Source organism: Arctopsyche grandis, chromosome 13 (genome assembly GCF_051622035.1).
Source record: "Arctopsyche grandis isolate Sample6627 chromosome 13, ASM5162203v2, whole genome shotgun sequence".
Lineage (NCBI taxonomy): Eukaryota > Metazoa > Arthropoda > Insecta > Trichoptera > Hydropsychidae > Arctopsyche > Arctopsyche grandis.
Window position 1 is genome coordinate 23,418,366 of NC_135367.1, and position 19,873 is coordinate 23,438,238.

General features: G+C 34.4%; 3 protein-coding genes across 4 annotated transcripts; 2 read left to right on the forward strand and 1 right to left on the reverse strand.

Moving 5' to 3' along the window:
- Nucleotides 1-935: 935 nt before the first annotated feature.
- Nucleotides 936-12,602, reverse strand: LOC143920997 (uncharacterized). 2 transcript variants are annotated; one of them, XM_077444072.1, is made up of 3 exons: nucleotides 12,547-12,602; nucleotides 11,914-12,430; nucleotides 942-2,009 (listed from the first exon to the last, which is right to left on the reverse strand). In XM_077444072.1, exons 1-3 carry the CDS (start codon nucleotides 12,556-12,558, stop codon nucleotides 1,255-1,257), a joined length of 1,284 nt encoding a protein of 427 aa, XP_077300198.1. In that variant the 5' UTR covers nucleotides 12,559-12,602; the 3' UTR covers nucleotides 942-1,254. The 2 variants fall into 2 exon arrangements, with proteins under 2 accessions (XP_077300199.1, XP_077300198.1); XM_077444073.1 differs by lacking the exons at nucleotides 11,914-12,430; nucleotides 12,547-12,602 and adding an exon at nucleotides 3,029-3,117 and having other exon boundaries at nucleotides 936-2,130.
- On the forward strand, nucleotides 5,830-6,948 carry LOC143921027 (uncharacterized). The gene is made up of 2 exons (XM_077444125.1): nucleotides 5,830-5,888; nucleotides 6,123-6,948. The coding sequence occupies exons 1-2, from the start codon at nucleotides 5,877-5,879 to the stop codon at nucleotides 6,828-6,830; spliced, it is 720 nt and encodes a 239-aa protein (XP_077300251.1). The 5' UTR covers nucleotides 5,830-5,876; the 3' UTR covers nucleotides 6,831-6,948.
- A 5,999-nt stretch (nucleotides 12,603-18,601) lies between the features above and the next one.
- Nucleotides 18,602-19,554, forward strand: LOC143921307 (uncharacterized). Its single transcript, XM_077444555.1, has 3 exons — nucleotides 18,602-18,613; nucleotides 18,682-18,766; nucleotides 18,830-19,554. Exons 1-3 carry the CDS (start codon nucleotides 18,602-18,604, stop codon nucleotides 19,552-19,554), a joined length of 822 nt encoding a protein of 273 aa, XP_077300681.1.
- The last annotated feature ends 319 nt before the right edge of the window (nucleotides 19,555-19,873 follow it).

Genomic DNA, 19,873 nt, shown 5'->3' on the forward strand with positions numbered 1-19,873 from the left:
TACATATATATGTATGTATATGTTACTGTCGAAGTGTATTTCCAGTTGTTATATATTCCAATTTTCATTTTAAATCATTCATATTCGAATACAACGCAACTAATAAATTATGTATAAATAGGTATTCAATTTTCATACTAATTAAAAAAAATATATAATACATACAATGAAAACATTTGTTTCTGGTACAGTAAAACGTATGACGATTTTTTTATAGTGTATGAGTGTAAACGTATGAGTGTTTCTTATTTGATTGGTATAATTTAAGAAAATATTAAATTTCTATAAATATACACATATTAGTCATATCAGTCGAATTGTACATACATATGTTCAGTTACAATATATTCCAACTGGCGCTTTAGTTCATTCATATTCGTATACAATTCAAATAGTAAATTATATCTCTACAAACGCAAATATACTTTCAACAATGTGCGCCAGTTGTAATATAACAGTTGAGTTTTGACAGCTCTGATGTTTTTACGAATGCTTTAGAATTCAACAATGCGTTGATATTTTCTAGGTATTACAAATAAAGGTAATGAGTAGTGTATTACGATAACTCTAAGAATGAGTACAAAACAAAAATGTGACTTTCCAACTCAATTTACTAGTCGAGTGATGTTTTCAAGAAAACCTAACCCCTCCATATAACCTGGTATCAACTAATAGTTGAACTGTATTTTAAGTTGTAATATATTTCGACCAGTTGGAATGTTATTCGCCATATGAGTCAACCTACGTGGGTTAGACGGAATATATTTCAACTAGTCAAAGTATATTACAACTTAAAATACACTTCAACTATAACAATGGTTGGTACCAGGTTAGATGGAACATATTCCAACTAGTCAAAATGTATTACAACTGGAAGATACACTTCAACTGTATCATATATGTATGTACATAACACGAATAACAAAGAAAAGTTTCGTCATATACATATATTTTATTTAAATCACACAATTTCAAAGAAACAAGTTTCAGTCTTAAAAAAAAATAAACAAATATATGGAAAGAAATTTTCAAACAAAACAAAAAAATATATTTGAATCGCAAAACAAAAAAGAGTTTTATATTTCATAGCTTGAAAAAAATCATAAAAAACACAACAAATAGGAGTAAATAAAACCACATCCAACAACGACAAGTAAGTAATAATCGGCGAGCTTTCAAATAAGTTGCAACTCATTTTGACATATCTATTGCTTGCGTTGGCGATGATGGAGTGAGCAGCGGCACGTGCGGCAATTAATGATGGATCGAGATCTGGTGAGATGATACTTTTCCACCGGAGCCATGTCCTCCATAGCCACCTCCATAACCACCTCCATAGCCACCTCCATAACTACCTCCAGAGATTCCGTGACCTCCGAATCCACCACCGAGTCCACCTCCGAGTCCACCACCGAGTCCACCTCCGAATCCTCCTCCAAGTCCTCCGAATCCACCAGCACCTCCGAATCCTCCAGCTCCTCCAGCACCTCCAGCTCCACCACCTCCTCCACCTACTACGACGGGCACTTGGCTTTCGACCACAATAGGCCTGGGTACAGCTACTGGAACGGGCCTGTTAACTGGGACTGGGTACGGCCTTGGGACTGGTACTTCAACCCTTTGGATCTGGACCACGCGGACTGGTACTCTGACGGTGTACGGTACTGGTCTGTTGACAGTGACTGGAACACGTCTTTCGACGGTGACGGTGTATGGTTGTGGTACTTCTACTGGTACTGGTCTGTTGACTGGGACACGTACTTCGACTGGGACACGACGTTCGACGGTTACTGGGTAGGGTTGGGGGACGGGGACTTCGACGGTGTTTACTTGGACTCCAGCATCTCCACCTCCAAAACCACCATCTCCACCTCCGAATCCACCATCTCCACCTCCGAATCCACCGGCTCCACCTCCGAATCCACCGGCTCCACCTCCGTATCCACCAGCTCCACCTCCGTATCCACCGGCTCCACCGCCGAACCCGTGTCCTCCGTCATATCCTCCTCCTTGGGAGAAGTCACTAGATCCTCCATAGTGACCTAGATCAGAAAGCCCACGTTTCTGCTGTTGCTTTTCCTCAGCAGAGGCAGCAGCTACAGCGAAAACGGCTGCTAACTTCAACAAGATCTGAAAAAATCAAATACAAAATTCAAATTGAGCCACAAACTTACTAGACCTGATAGGTTAGGTATTTTAGACCGCACGCCTACTAAATTAATAACTTAATTTAGACGCAAATTGCAGACTCATCGTGCACTAGAGGTCGTTTAGTTTTATAAAGGCCTACCCCCACTCCTCGAAAAAGGTGCGCACAAGTCACGCTCAGTACACAATTCAAGCGTGCGCATCTTTTATATGGAATGAAGGTAGGTCTTTATAAATGTAACCACTTCTAACTTTTAAATTTTTATTTTTTACATATGTAGATATATACCAAGAAGGCTTGACAGGAAGACCCCAATGTGCGTTCCTGGACAATTAATTACGAACAATGCGGCATTTTTATTACATAAATCACTGTATTTCGAGAAGCTGAAGAACACCATATTAACAATTAATTAATTAATTAATTAAATTATCCATTGAGACATCTATGGATTTTTAGACTTGTACATAAATTTTTACAAATTGTAAAAATTAAGGTAGGATAATTTTCGTTTCAAAAATGATCAGATAAAATTGGCAAACTCTGATAAGAAATGATCGACTTGGACTGCAAGTCTAACCAACAGTATATTATAGATAAGTCCGGGATCGAACCCAATAATCTCTTGGTGCTAAACATAAACGCAACACTATAATCCAGGTATAATATATACTGCATACATAGTAAATTGAGTCTATTTATCATTTGATTCTTCTAGGATGAAGTCTGTCTTTTATGTCATCCATTCAATGCATCGTAAGGGTTCGAACCTTACTATAATACAACAGTTCTTATTCTAATATATGGCTTTGCATCGATTTGAACGTGTCAAAAACCTAGCTTTGAACACCTAACCGTTCCATATAATGGAGAACTCACCATGAATGCCATCTTTGGTGATTCGAACTACCGTCTGTTGCCGACTGATGCCGTTTCCGAATTACCGCTCTCTTTTTATACAGAAAAGTAACAAAACATTGTGCCACAATTGCCATTTGTTAATTAACAATTTACATATTTGCAATTATTTTTAATGCAAGAAAAAGTCTGGACGAATAAACAGAAGCAAAAAAAAAAAAACAACAACAGCTTGATTTTTTTTTGGTAATTATTCTCGCTATACAAGAATCGCATAACACACTTGTGATTATGCCAATAAATTTTTGTTAAACTCACACATATAGCAGATGCATAAAAAAATGCTTTCGATTCAACAGTTAGAAATTATCAATGGCGGTATGTTCTATTATTCTCGTTTCGATTATATGTATCTATATTTTCTCAACATTCATCTAATTGCCGAAAGCATCTCATTCAAATAAAATATTTTGAAAATTACTTCCCGATTAAAAAAAATGAATAGAATTGCTTCATATCGGAAATTCGTCTCTAGCTGAAGCGTCTTCAGTTTTAATTATAATTTTTAATGATTGGATATTTAACGATGCAAAATGTAAATCGCTTTTCGTTTTTTTACGTTAAAATGTGTACCGAATGGTTAAATATTCATGTTATTCTGATTGAATTTATCGCAAATTTAATATTAAATCGCAATCTCCTTCGTTAGTATCATGTAAAATAGCAGTTAAAATAGGTGAAGTGCGAATTTACCGCAATATCTAAGTAATAGCATGAAAATTCATATTTTTATGGTCTTGTTAAATGAACTATAGAGACATGATTGAATTGTTTGTTTTATGAAGTGTTAAATATTTATTGAATTAAATCGACTTGAAAAACGTTCAATTTTAATTAACATTGCATACATCTTTATTTGATGTGAAACTAATAGGAAACTAAATGTTTACTCAGTTATGAAGTACAGTTGGTCAGTAACTATCTACATATGTATGTACGAATTTATTAGTTCATTCAGTAAATATGTTTATTTGATTCATCAAAATGATAATTTCATAAAATTAGAAAATCACTCACGTGTTTTTGGATTCAAAAATCATTGAATTATGTATGGAAAAGAATTAAATATGCGAACTAACTGTCGAAATAAACCTACCATTAAATTGAAGTACTGAACGTTTTACACAAAATATTGATCAAATCGTTACATATGTACATACATATTCAATTAATTGTCTGAGCAATAAAAAAACATTTCATTTTCGAAATCACTATACCTTTGTATTATTATATATTTGTTTTAAGTTCTAAATATACTGAACAACAAAAAAATACCGGAGCGGAGACTTATCAATCATTACTAAGTTTGTCCCACTGAATCAAAATTTGACAATGATTTTTGTTGGTGTTTTAAAGAAAAAGTACATTTTTGACATTTTAAACTTGCTAGATAATTAAGTATTTTAAAGCAATAAAAAATAACCGAATATTGATTTCAGTAATCATATTTGGTACAGCAATAATAAATTTTGAGTTGAAATTTTATAAATAATAAATTTTGACTGCGAAAGCCAAAAATCTGTAAAAATTGCACATTTTTTTAAACGTTCGTATCTCATAATAAATGAGAAAAAATCAACAAAAATCATTTTCATATTCAAATTCAGTGGGCTAAACTTAATAAAGATTGACTAATCTCCGCTTTGGTTTTTTTTTGTTACTCAGTTTTATTAAAATTACCTACTGATCCGAATATACTGATCATCTACTTTATTTACTGCCCGTTTATTATACGTAACTACTGACCATTAATTTTAATTACTGACCGTTTATTATGATTACTGACTACAATCACTATCCGACCATTTAAATACAGTTAATAATAAATTTAAATATAAATAATAATAAAGTTAACTAATAGTTATACCGGACGAATGAAAAATCTGATGGTAACTTTTTTTTATTTATATTTATTTTCGGTTTTATTTGTTCTTGATTTTTTTGTTTGCTTTTTATCTTATTTGGTATTTGTATTTCGTATTAGATTATGTATGGATTTGCTGCCTTTCACAAGTATTCTTAAATAAATAAAAAATACTAGTTTAATACAAGCAGTCCAAATATAAGAACAAATAATTAGTAAGTATAGTATATCAATTCATAAATATAGTCTGATCCAGTGGAAAGTTCTGAATATCTGAACTATTGTCAGTTCGCAGATCATCAAATTTGCAAATTGACAATAAATTCAGTATATTCCATCGGATGAGACTATACAACGGTCATTATTTACATTTCCATGACACGGCCTTCTATAAGACACAAGCAAAAATGCGACATAACTTTAGCATCACCATTAAATTGGACTGGAGTGTGTGTCGCTCTGAAAATCAGTGCCGATGACGCAACGACACATCATTTTTCACAAAACTGGAGCGTTGGTCAATTAGACGCATTTTCGAAAACGCACTTGCATTATCCAGGAAACGGAGGAGATTCGCTCTGCGCCGAAATCATCGACAAATCATCAGATCTCCCGCCGTTTCGAGTCATGTCACGCTCGGGCGCGGTCATCGCCCACGATATGCATTATTATTATTGCTTAACGTATATGCGAGTATAGCAACGCAACCGAGAATCAGCAACTTTGCATCTCGGTAATTAGTCACATTTTAATTTGCAACCGCCTCTGGCTGAGCATTTTACGAAAGTGAGGAAGCCGAGCGTGCCGTACCGAAAATTAGTGGATTTTCAGCGCCATTCGGGAAACGCCATTTTGGATTTTGCGGAGGTATAAATTCTCGGTGTCGGTCTCGATGTGTATCAGTCACTCGCAGTAGTCCAATAGATCAACACACACGTAGCAAACATGAAGCTGATTGTAAGTGTTCTCTTGGCTATTTAAAGTGTACAATCGTATAGCTTTTACAGCTTTTTTAAATCGCCTTTTGGGCCTAGCTGAAGGGACAGTTTGAGCTGATCTCTTACTGCTAGTATCGCATTGAGCTCAAATGTTTCAATGGAATTCAAATTTTAAATAAAATTCAACTGTTTTTTAATTTTTTTTAATATATTTTCGCCAATATATAATATATAATGTGAATAATAATTTCAGAGCTGCACGGCTTTGGTAGTATGCTTGGCATTTGCCCAAGCTGAAGAGAAGAAGCAGGAGAAGAGAGGGCTCTCTAACTTCGGCTACGGAGATAGTGGACACAGCTTCGGAGGAGGACAAAGCTTCGGAGGAGGACAAAGCTTCGGAGGAGGACACAGCTTCGGTGGAGGATACGAATCCGGAAGCGGAGGATATGAACACTCAGCCCCCAAGGTGATCACCAACACCGTCCCGGTCCCGAAACCGTACCCAGTCCACATCGAGAAGAAAGTCCTGGTACCCGTCCACATCAAAGTCGACAAACCATACCCCGTCCACATCCCAAAACCGTACCCAGTCCATGTAGAGAAGAAAGTACCATACAAGGTAGACAAGCCCATCCCATACCCAGTCAAGGTACCATTCAAGGTGCCGGTGATCAAGAGGGTCGAAGTCCGCGTCGACAAACCATACCCAGTCCCAGTAGACAAGCCTTACCCAGTACCAGTCGAGAAGCCATACATCGTCCACAAGAAGGTACCAGTCTACATCCACGCCAAGCCTAGCTCTCATGGATCTTTCGGCGGTTCTGACTCTTACAGCCACGGTGGGGATGACTCTTACAGCCAGGGTGGTGCTGACTTCTCCTCTCACGGTCTGTCTTCAGGGTCCGAATCATACTCCCACGACTTCTCTTCAGGCGACTATTCTGGTCATGGACACTATTAAATCGATATGGATTTAAACGGTGGTTAGACTATTGCTAAGTTGAAGTGATCATTATTATATTAAAATATGTATTTCCCATATGTAATATATCTTCCTGATGATGAAATAAATATATTCCAAAAATGAAATATTTCGTTTTTAAAAATAAATTTTTTCTGTTAAATATTGTGACTAAACTTATTTTGGAGTCGTAGTTTTTTAAATCTCATAAATAATTTTAATATATACAATGTTCAAAAAAAAAAAATTATTATTTAAATTTGCTAGTAAAAAAGCCTAATAATTATATTTTTATACTTCAAAAAGATACAGCTCTTTGTTAGGGTTTTATTACAAATATTATAACTGAATATCTTATTATACTTTTTGTACACATTTATAAGAATTTATTTTAAAATATATATGTACATATGTATACCAATAAGTAACACAAGATAATTTGATTCAATCTTTGCAGAAATCAGCGTAATATAATATATAGATCCATATTCTATAGAAAGTTCGGAATTTACTGTTAAATTTAATATACATACATTTTTTATGTATCAGTAAATTTGTATTAAAATTTGATTTAAATCTTATATGACCTTCACAAAAAAGGGATAAATACATATGTAATTGTTATGCAAATATATAATTGTAAAAATCACCGCTGTGTTAACAAAAATAAGGCGACAGATACATACATAGTATGTACATCGATTTAAATTTTTTGTGTAATGAATGTACTTATGTAGGTGCACTGTTTTTTAAAAAATTCTATTGAATTATTCGTGTACAAATAATACATATAATATATGTATGTATGTAAGACCAAATAGACGCGTCCAAAGTGGCGTGAAGCGGTATAAAATTACTCAATAAGAGTGGTCCAATAAATTAGTTCCTGGCAATAAATTATCACTGAGATGCCATTCAGAAATGAGTGAAATGAATTTCTCATTTTCTGTTATGCCATTTCCCATCAATCTAGACTCTAATAATGCTGGTAAAGTTGGGTCTCGTGATGTATCAGTAATAGGGCTTCTGATTTCTCAGACTTTTTCAATTAAATACTCGGTACAAGAGATGAAGCTCGTTATCCTTCCAGGGATTTCCGGGATCCTTTTTTTCAATTGCATTTACTTTTTAGTAATATAAAATTTGTTTTCATTAATTATCTTTTCTTTTTTTTATTCGAGGCTATTTTATTTCATTCTATTTTGTAATTTGGTAATTCCTTAATTAATTCTTAATGTATCGTCAAACATACAATTGTCTCAACTTCATTAGAATCTAAAAGAGTTTTTTCAATTGCGGAATCGTCAATACAAAAAGGATACACTCGCTATATTACAGTATCATCGTAAGACATGCATTCGCCTTTATTAAACCATTTAAATAACGTTTTGATTTAATATTTTTCCCGGGATTCGAGATAAAAATTCCTGGGACACGGAACATCAAAAATTCCGTGAGTTCCTGGGAATTTCTTTCCTGGGTCGACAGAAACCCTAGCACGTATCCTAAAGACATAAACAGAACTATCAATATCCATACTGGGTTACGACTAGGCTATGAGATGCTCCACTCAGCATAAAAAGTAAACAAAGCTCATGATATCTGGGTTTGATAGTATTGAAAATCGAAATTAGGACTGGAAGAGTTGATTTTTGGTTGATGTCATACTACATCATATTTATATGTATTATAAATATAATTCATAGAAATTATAATCCAAAGTTCTTTTTAAATATTTTAATAAGTTAATAAATAAATTACATCTACAAATAAATACTAAAATTAAAACAAATCAATTAATGATGTATGGTAAATGAATAGGAAGTCAATTTGTTTTTATCAACTGCGGAATTTTCGTACTTGTAGTTGTGTTTTTCCGGTTTTTCCTCATATTTCTCGTAATTTTCCTCGTCGTACATATGCTCGTCTGGATATTGATAATCATGACTTTCAAATTTGGGATAGTCGAAATTGGATTCTTGATTGTTAAAGTTTAATATTTGTAAACTATTATCTGGATATTTTTGAGTGTAAGAATTTTGCGTTTCTTTCGGATAATTGTTATTGAAATTTTGTCTGTAGTTTTCTTGAGGTTTTTGGTAATAATTTGAATTGAAAATAGCTTGTTCATATTCAGGGTAGTCTTCGTAATCATTTACAGAATATTGTGGTTGATTCAGCTTTTGTAAATATTGCGAATCTTCGTAATTATGATAATAATTTGGAGCGTTGGTGTATTCAGGAACATACTTTTCCGTTTGATATTTCTGATATCGCTGTGGTATTTGATTTGAATTCACGGTATTTTGATGTTCTAGATATAACTGTGGTATTTGATTGAAATTTTCGGTATTTTGAAATTCTAGATGTCGCTGTGGTATTTGATTTAAATTCTCGGTATTTTGATATTGTAGATGTCGCTGTGGTACTTGATTGAAATTCCTTTCAAAGTCCATTTGAAAATCCTTATAAAACTCTGGTTGGTAGTATTGATTGTTATTCGATTGAACAATATAGTAAGCTTTGACTGTTATAATTAGACTTAAAACTACTATCAAACTCTGAAACAAACAAACGACAATTTATAAAGTATATTATTGATATATTATTTTCGTTAGAATATATGTACAATATTGAGTACTTACTATGTAGTCCATTTTAGTCTGTGGATGTTCTCTGATGTGACGAATTTTTCTGAATGATATGATAATCTGATCTCACCATATTTATATACAGATCAAAAGTACCAGTGGTTACCAACTACAGTCAATTACAAAATTCATATAAAGATTTTCACTATCATTAGGAAAAGTGAGATATTCTGGGGGGGGGGGGGGGGGGTTGTGGTGATTTTCAACACGTACTTTAATTTCATGATAGCATTTGCTGGTTGGTGATTAAAGCAATGGAAATCCATCATTGAATATGAGGAATACACCTAGGATGATTGAAATTGCAGTATGAAACACCATTTTAAAAGTGGAATTTGTATTTCTAATTATTTTATTTTGATGTACATACATATGTATATACTTATGCCTGGAAGTCTTTTTTGGTATATTTTTGTGATAAGTTAAATCAATGTCAAATTACATCATATAAAAACGATTCTGATTCAAAACCACTGGTTTTTATGTACCTTTCGAATACTATTTAATTCAAACTTGTACTTTTTAGTGAAATCGCTCGATTTTTTAACATAATAAATGGACACAGTGAAAACACATTCTATTTGATCTTATTTGTATTCATAATGTATAATGCACAAAATCAGTCATTCAGATGTAAATTACAAAAAAAAATGAAACGAACATATGTACTTTTGACAATGAAATTATCAGAATTCTTCGCTTCGGAAATCATTTACTTTTACAAACACTACCAATTGGTAAAAATAGAATACTCAAAAACAAATGGATATACATATGTAAATATGTACATACGTACATATGTAGTAGAATATTACAATTTTGTCGAAAAGTCGACATTGAAAGTGTTAGTTCATTGTTAATATTTTTACTAGTCGATAGCTCCGTAAGTTTACATATTTACATAAAGTTTTCCATATATTAAATAAAATAGAGTGTAAATTTAAAGACACAACTTGTTTTGAGATTTCATTACACATATGTATACCAATAGATATGTACATACATTAATTTTAAATGAAACATTTACTTTGAGCATTTGCTATTTAATTTGTTATTTATTTATAGCACATTACATACGTAATATTCGAAGTTGAATCAAATACATTTTGAAGCAGGATAATATGAATTGACTAGTATTATGCCCGTTGATTTCAACGGGTGGTTTCGGAAAGGAATTAATAGACGAATTAAAATAAAGTTATATATTATATATAAATATAATATAAGGTAATTTATAGGCACGCGCACGTATTCATAGTAAAAAGTTGAGTGCGTGCATTACACGCTCGCCGATCTAATCCGTTCAACTTTTCGAAATGACGAATGAATGTGTGTGTTTCTTCGTGGATGTGTGTATGCGTGTACGCAGCGCATCTGACGCTGACGTCACCCGTTCCAAGTCAGGCGCTCAATATCAGGAGCACATTTCAGACGCTCAAGTCCCCACTTCCCCGCTACACCGTTTCACCGCGTCTCCTCGACCCAATCGTTCGTTACGCCACATCCCAATGCATAACGTATAGGTACTCCTGGTATTCTAAAATTTGTTTTTTTTTAATCCCCATACTTGTCGACGCATCTGCCACATATCCACAAACAAACATCGTAATGTTTCATAATGTTTCAGAAAATGTAATTTATAACCTTGATAATTGTCATTTCGTTTCTTAAAATGAATCGTTTAACCCCCCCATCCATCGAGTTTCATATAATGTACATATAGTTATAAATCAAAAGGTACATTCATAGTTACATTTTTTTATTTTCATCGAAATGTATGTATGTATATATACATTGTACATACATATGTACATGTATACATAATATATACGTATGTGAAATTGCTACTTTAATATACATATGTATGTATGTATATATGAGTACGTGTAATATATTGTGCATATGTTTTGAATCTGGAAAACAAGAGACATGTTAAGAAAAAAAAAACAAAAAACGAAGTTTTCAACTGAAAAATAGATTTATTGTTTGTGACAATTCTTTAAAACCATATCCAACAAAAACAATAGGCAAACAATCGACGAGATTTCAAAAAAATAAATAAAAAACAAAAAATGAAAATTTGTAACTCATGGAAGAATTCCTTGTCTAAGCAATAATGGAGTAATCAGCGATAGAGTGGGTTTCCAATTAATGTTTGATGGAGATCTGATGAGAAGACACTTTTCCACCGGAGCCGTATCCACCATAGCCGGAAGAAAGTCCATGTCCACCATATGAAGAAGAAGAAATTCCATGTCCACCATATGAAGAAGAAGAAAGTCCATGTCCACCATATGAAGAAGAAGAAATTCCACCATAATTACCACCAGACACTGCATATCCTCCGAATCCTCCACCAAGTCCTCCACCGATTCCTCCGAATCCTCCAGCACCCCCGAATCCACCAGCACCTCCAAATCCTCCAGCACCACCAGCTCCTCCACCTACTACGACGGGCACTTGGCTTTCGACCACAATAGGTCTGGGTACAGCTACGGGAACTGGCCTGTTTACTGGAACTGGGTACGGTCTTGGTACAGGTACTTCAACCCTCTGGATCTCGACTACTTGGACTGGTACTCTGACGGTGTATGGCACTGGTCTATTGACGGTCACTGGAATTCTCCTCTCGACTGTAACTGGGTATGGCTGAGGTACTTCTACGGGCACTGGTCTGTTGACTGGTACTCGTACTTCGACTGGGACACGACGTTCGACGGTTACTGGGTAGGGTTGTGGGACTGGTACTTGAATGGTATTCGTGATGACCTGTCCTCCTCCAGCTCCCTCCCCAGCACCATAACCATTTAGGCCTCCATATAAAGATCCAGACAAGCCTGAGCTGGAATATTCCGAACCTGAACTATAGTGACCCAAATTGTGTATTCCTCGTTTGTGTAGTTCCGAACCAGTTGCTACTGCTAGTAGAGCAATCAACTTGATCGCGATCTGAAAGTATATGTTGAAAATGAATATAATATTGATAATAGTATAAAGGTCGAGTCACACAGACTCGTTTTAAGGACAGAAAAAGTTAAATATTAATTGAATTTTTATTAAATTACAATGAAAGCCATTTTGTTTGGTGAGTTGATTTGTGAATGTCTGGCTACCTCTACCGACTGATTCAGTTGAAACAAAAATTTTGCTATTTATACAGCACTGGTTACTGCTTAAGGAATGCTAATTGTATTCTTTTTTCGTTATTATGTTACCAATTCATTATTGGAATGATACATAATATTATTGCCGTTGATGTATTCAACATGCATTTTCATTAATTTGTCAAATTGTACTGAGTTTCACTTCAGATATGACATTAGTTCATTGGAATTTAAAAATAAATAAATATTCATTATAATTATCTCACATCACAGTGCTAGTGATATATGTACATATGTAGATCTGTCATAACATCTAGGAAATCTCAATTTCACTTTGTTGACCCACCTGGTTACTATTTGACTTTATGGAATCATCATTAAGGTAAATCGGGATGATGCAAGAATTTCAGTTCAATATCTTGAGAATACAATGAAAAACTAAACACGCATAATTTGAATGAACTAAATTAAATAAACTATGAGATTGAACTAAACCATAATCTAATAATCATATTATGCTGTACATTAACATTAAAATAATATAATACTATAATTACTAACAAAAGTAAAATAAAATTGTAAAATAGAAAATCATCAGTAGACCAGTAATTATTAAAATAGATATACGATATATTGTGAAAATAATGTATTGAAAAATCAAAAAAATCAAATCAACAAATAATGGGCACCTGTTATCGTCACCATTCAAGATTCTGAATCCTAGCCCTGAACCATATCATAGATTCTGAAAATATGAGGTAGTTATGGAAAACACATTCAAAGTTTTGGAGATTAAAAATGCTTTCATGTTTGTATATGTATTTCGTATTATTAAAATACCTACAAAACTCACGTAATTTCAAAATATGTTATTCAATTACATAATAATCTACAGGTAGACTTGGGTGGTAAAAATCATTAACACATTTATAAATTATTCATATCGAAAGCAGTCATATGAAACATTCTTTTCAAACAATGATAATTCTGTAACAAAAAGTGCATATTTTTATTTCACCACAATACATTTACTTGTCTCCTTTAATTTGTTTAATTTTTTCAACTAACGAGATCAAATGTATATAAACCGAAATCGAGTCCAATTACGCATCATTCGATCCACTAACAGTGCATAAGAACCATCAAAAATGAAATCCATAGTAAGTCACATGCAAACACACACACATACATACAGAATTCCATACATGAAAATGCTTAATTTTACAGAATGTCATAGCATTGTTAGTTGTCTTTGCTTTGGCAACAGCATCCGAAGAGAAAAAGCAAGAAAAACGAGGACTTAAGCACTTTGGCAACCATCTCGGTGGCGAATATGAAACCAACAACTTGGGTAGCGGTGGATTTGGAGGAGGATTCGGTGGAGCAGGAGGAGCTGGTGGAGTCCCTCAAGTGATCACCAACACTATTCCAGTCCCTCAACCCTACCCAGTTCCAGTCGAAAGACAGGTACCAGTACCAGTCCGAGTGCCAGTTGACAGACCTTACCCAGTCCAAGTGCCCAGACCATACCCAGTCCGTGTAGAGAGGCCAGTACCTTACACCGTCGACAACCCAGTCCCATACGCAGTCAGAGTACCAGTGCGAGTACCAGTCATCAGGAGGGTTGAAGTACGAGTAGATCGTCCATACCCAGTCCCAGTATACAGAGATGTTCAAGTACCTGTTGAGCAACCGTACGTCGTCCAAAGGAATGTTCCAGTGTACATCAACGCACAAGCTGGTGGTGCAGGAGGTGCTGGAGGTTTCAGTGGTGCTGATGGAGGATTCGGAGGTGGTGCTGGAGGATTTGGAGATGGTGCTGGAGGATATGGTGGAAATGGAGGATATGGTGGAGATGGAGGATATGGTAGTTTCGGTGGACATGGATCATACTCTTCTCTCGGATCGTCTTCTGGATATTCTCACCATGAATTGTCCCATCATCATTAAAAAATCCCGAAATGATACCGTCTTATATTTCAGCTAAATACTTATGACTGTCCTTGCACATTTTTTCAAAAAATAAATATATTTGAATCATAAATACAATTGATTTAATTTATTTTATTATACATAATATCTACCTGTATATATTTAATTGCCTGATTTTTTAATTTTTGAAAGTTTTATGAACATTCAAAAAATGTTATAATTAAATAAATATACCAAGTGCAGTTAAAATACGTAAAAATATATACAATTAAAAAGTGCACCTATTTCGCTATTAAATTGAGGTACAAGGATAAATGCATTATTATAGTAAATGATAGCAAGCGTATTTTGCCATTTTGGATGGAAAAAGTACATACCAATTATAGCAAAAATAAATAGATAGATAGATCTATGTTTTTTTTTTAAATTAGAATAAAAATTTTAAATTGGGCATGATATTTAGAAATTAATTTCAAAGTTATCTAGCGAGTAATTGATACGTGTATGTAACTGCTGTTTGTTTTAGTTAATTTCATCATTCTAAACGCTAAAGATGTCGTTCTAAATCAATTAATGTAAAATCTTAAGAATCGGTTTTAAAATTATTCATCAAACGTTGATAACTTATAAAATATAAGCATCGGAAGTTAAAATTTTAACAAATACCCAAAACCCTCAATAATTTATTTAAAAAAATCTGTAGCCGAAAAGTTGCCATCTATGCGTATTGAATTGTTTACCTAATAAATAAATAAAAAAATTCCATAAATTATATTCGCATGATCCACAAAGGTGATAAATAAGGAAATAATATCTTAATACTATATTTAGAGGTAAAATGTTTTAATATTATATTTAGTCTGCAAAAAGTGTATAAATTATATTTGCAATATTTTGAATCACAACATCGTGAATATTTTTTGAAAAAGACGAATTTAAAAACAAATTAATTTAAATTTAAATGAGATTAATTTATTTTAAGAGCAATTTATCGCTATACTAATATATGTAGTATTTGTAGCTTTAATCAAAGCTTTAGATTTTTAAAATAACTATTGTAGTCAATTGTAAATCTTGTGTTCAATCAATCTAGACATTTTAATGGCAATTTATTTAACATATTATTAGATGGTCTTATTTAACTTGACAGTTCTGTTGATGAAATTGGATTCCTGCAACCCATTTTTATCTATTTACAAAGAGCCGATTTTATTGAAATTTTGTATACTTACGAATTTACGATAAAAATACGATATTTTACATTTGAGTTGACTCAAATGTAACCCAAAAAAATATTTTTAAACATTTTAAATCACCAGTGAGAGTTGTTAAGTTGGATAAATAGTATATATTTACTTTGTAAGCATATCAAATAATCAACATTCAGTACTTGTATTATACATACATACAAAAGTAAGTGAATATTTCATGTTTTTCCGATAGTCGAGGGATGAAAAATTATACTTCAAAAAACCATGAAATTCAAAAAGTATTAGTATATTACTTTTTCTATATATTTTTGTTACTCATAACTGTTCCACTATTTAGCTCTTTAATGACCGTTGCATAGAAAGAACGATTTTTTTATCATTGAAGCAAAAATACATTAGATCCAATTTATTGATCATTTCCAGCAATTATCAAAGATCCTTATTTATATAGGTAGTATATTAAATTTTGACAGTACATACAATATCTGAATTTACATCATCATTCGTTAAAATGTTCTGTAATCTCAAACGATTATGTATTTATACGTATCAGATAATGTTAATCAATCGTAGTACCAGATTTATTCTGACATTGTAACGAAATACTAGAACAAATAACACAAATGCAATTAAAAGCACTTTGCACAAATGCTATTTGAAATATTCCACGCTCATTAATCAAATTCCGAACGGATGCCACTCATAAATGTTACTGTGTTAATAGCTTAATAAATATGGATATAAATTAAAGCACGAGTTAAAAAAAATACACATGTTGTTTTGCAATGAATTCATTTATTGGATCATAAATTTATAACTATCAAAATTTAATGGTGATATGATGAACCATGTCCAGAATACGATTGGGAAGATATTCCATGACCACCATATCCTCCAGCACCACCATATCCACCAGCACCACCAAATCCTCCTGCTCCACCATGTCCTCCATCTCCACCGAATCCACCAGCACCACCAGCACCACCTCCGAATCCTCCAGCACCATCTCCGAATCCTCCAGCACCACCTCCGAATCCTCCAGCACCACCTCCGAATCCTCCATCAGCACCACCGAAACCTCCAGCACCTCCTGCACCGTTGGCTTGTGCGTTGATGTAGACTGGAACGTTCCTTTGGACGACGTACGGTTGCTCAACTGGTACTTGAACATCTCTGTATACAGGGACTGGGTATGGACGATCTACTCGTACTTCAACCCTCCTGATGACTGGTACTCGCACTGGTACTCTGACTGCGTATGGGACTGGGTTGTCGACGGTGTAAGGTACTGGCCTCTCTACGCGGACTGGGTAAGGTCTGGGCACTTGGACTGGGTAAGGTCTGTCGACTGGGACTCGGACGGGTACTGGAACTTGTCTTTCAACTGTTACTGGGTAGGGTCGAGGAACTGGAATGGTGTTGGTAATCACTTGAGGGGCTCCACCAGCTCCTCCTGCTCCACCACCGATTCCACCCCCAATTCCACCGCCGATTCCACCCCCGATTCCACCACCGATTCCACCGCCGATTCCACCCCCGATTCCACCACCAATTCCCCCGCCTAATCCTCCATGTCCAAAACTGCCACTTCCACTTGAAAAGCCATGTCCTCCATCTCCCAAATCGGACAGTCCACGTTTGTTCTGTTTTTTATTTTCAACTGCCCCTGATACGGCAAATAGTGCCAAGACTAGTAAACACTGAAAATATTAAAATATTATTACGCAATCATAAAATTGAATTTAAATTATTTCATATATTATAATATATCTTACTGTGCTCTTCATTTTGATTGTGCTCAAACTGCAGTATGTTATCGAATGATAATTTAATTTCAAACGTTTGTCTTTTTATATATGAATGTACAAAAGTAAAAATATTCATCTGTGTTATCTCACTCGTTCTTGCATTGCGATTTCACGGAATTTTTGCAAATTTAGAATGTGGATGTAGCTAACTGCATCCGAGTTGATTGCAAAACGGTGGTCAAAAAAATACATGGTTTTATCTCGACTTTACATACACATTAACGCTCTGCTGAATCTCTGTTTCTATTGAGAAATTCCTTGAGCTTTATTTTTTCGTTATAATTTTCAAATTATTATATTCATGAGTGATGATATTAATCTCGTCGAAAATTTTAAATAGTAGAAATTATATTTTATATCACAGGATATTGCAATTTTTTTATATTTATTACAATAATACTACTAAAATGCGAATTCGAATGTAAACATGAAAATATTTTAGCGTACTTCATATATAATATCGAATTTCAATTTTTGAAAACAATATCAAATACTTCATATGTATGTATGTATGTACACTAGCTTAAGATTTTAAAAACTCTACACATTTAGAACTTACAATGTACATATGTAAATGGGCTTATTAAGACGAGCAAAAATGCATCGAAACAGAACACTTGTAATTGTATGAAAAATATGTTTTTTTTTTGTTGTGGTATAAAAATTACTTTATTTATTAAAGTACTAAATAAAATATTATGTTATATAAATTTAAGGAGTTTGTTATCCTATAATTGTAATAAATTAAACGGAAACTAAGCCGTGCAATATCTAAAAAAATGTTGATCAAAATTGATATATGGAATTGTATCGATCATTCTTAGCTTGCTAGTATGTATTCATACAAATGTACATCGCTTTGTTACAAAAAAACAAACTGGAAAATTAATTAAAATTAAGAGCACATTCAACTGACTCATATTAAGCATGCATTAAATTATGCATTTAGAAGGGGAATCTCCAGATAGCACTGCAATTTCGTATATAAGGCAAACGAAACAGCAAACAATCATCATTCGATCAAACGTTAACGTAGCGCACACAGCGAATTCGTTAACAGCAAAGATGAGAATATTCGTAAGTATTCAATATTATTTAAAATATATACATTTTAATTCATTCAATAATCGAAAATTTTGTTTTAGAATTGCTTTGCCTTCGTGGCGATTCTTGCTTTGGCTGCTGCAGCTGAAGAGAAGAAACAAGAAAAGCGAGGGCTTTCCAGCTTAGGCGATGGAGGACATGGTTTCTCAGGAGGAAGTGGCAGTTTTGGTCATGGAGGATTAGGTGGAGGATATGGCGGTGGAGCCGGCGGAGGAATCGGAGGTGGATTTGGAGGTGGTGCAGGCGGTGGATTCGGAGGTGGTGCAGGAGGTGGATTCGGAGGTGGTGCTGGAGGAGCTGGGGGAGCTCCTCAAGTCATCACCAACACCATTCCAGTACCTCGACCCTACCCAGTACCAGTCGAAAGACAAGTTCCAGTACCCGTCCGAGTTCCAGTCGACAGACCTTACCCAGTCCAAGTGCCCAGACCTTACCCAGTCCGCGTAGAGAGGCCAGTACCTTACACCGTCGACAACCCAGTCCCATACGCAGTCAGAGTACCAGTGCGAGTACCAGTCATCAGGAGGGTCGAAGTACGAGTAGATCGTCCATACCCAGTCCCAGTATACAGAGATGTTCAAGTACCTGTTGAGCAACCGTACGTCGTCCAAAGGAACGTTCCAGTCTACATCAACGCACAAGCCAACGGTGCAGGAGGTGCTGGAGGTTTCGGCGGTGCTGATGGTGGTTTCGGAGGTGGTGCTGGAGGTTTCGGAGGTGGTGCTGGAGGATTCGGAGATGGTGCTGGTGGATTCGGAGGTGGTGCTGGTGGATTCGGTGGAGATGGAGGACATGGTGGAGCAGGAGGATATGGTGGTGCTGGTGGTTATGGTGGACACGGATCAATCAGTTCCCACGGATCAGGATCATCATCATCTTCCAGCTACTCCAGCCACGGATTGTCTCATCATTAAAAACAATAAACCTCTACTTTCCTTCCCATATATCAAATTCATATCGATTGCTACGTACATTACATCACACATTTTGAGAAATAAATAAATTTGAATCGTTTAAATCTGTCTTTTCAATCTGCCCATTTTACTAAACATTTATAATTATAATATATAATTTCGAAAGAGAAGTCGTATGTATGTATGTATTTATTTACATATATAAGTTTTAGTTCGTAGAATCCGTGACGTTAAATTTAATATAAAAATAAAAGAATATTCAAATAAATTTAAATAAAATAAAACCGTTCAAATAAATGTAATAAAATTATTACTATTA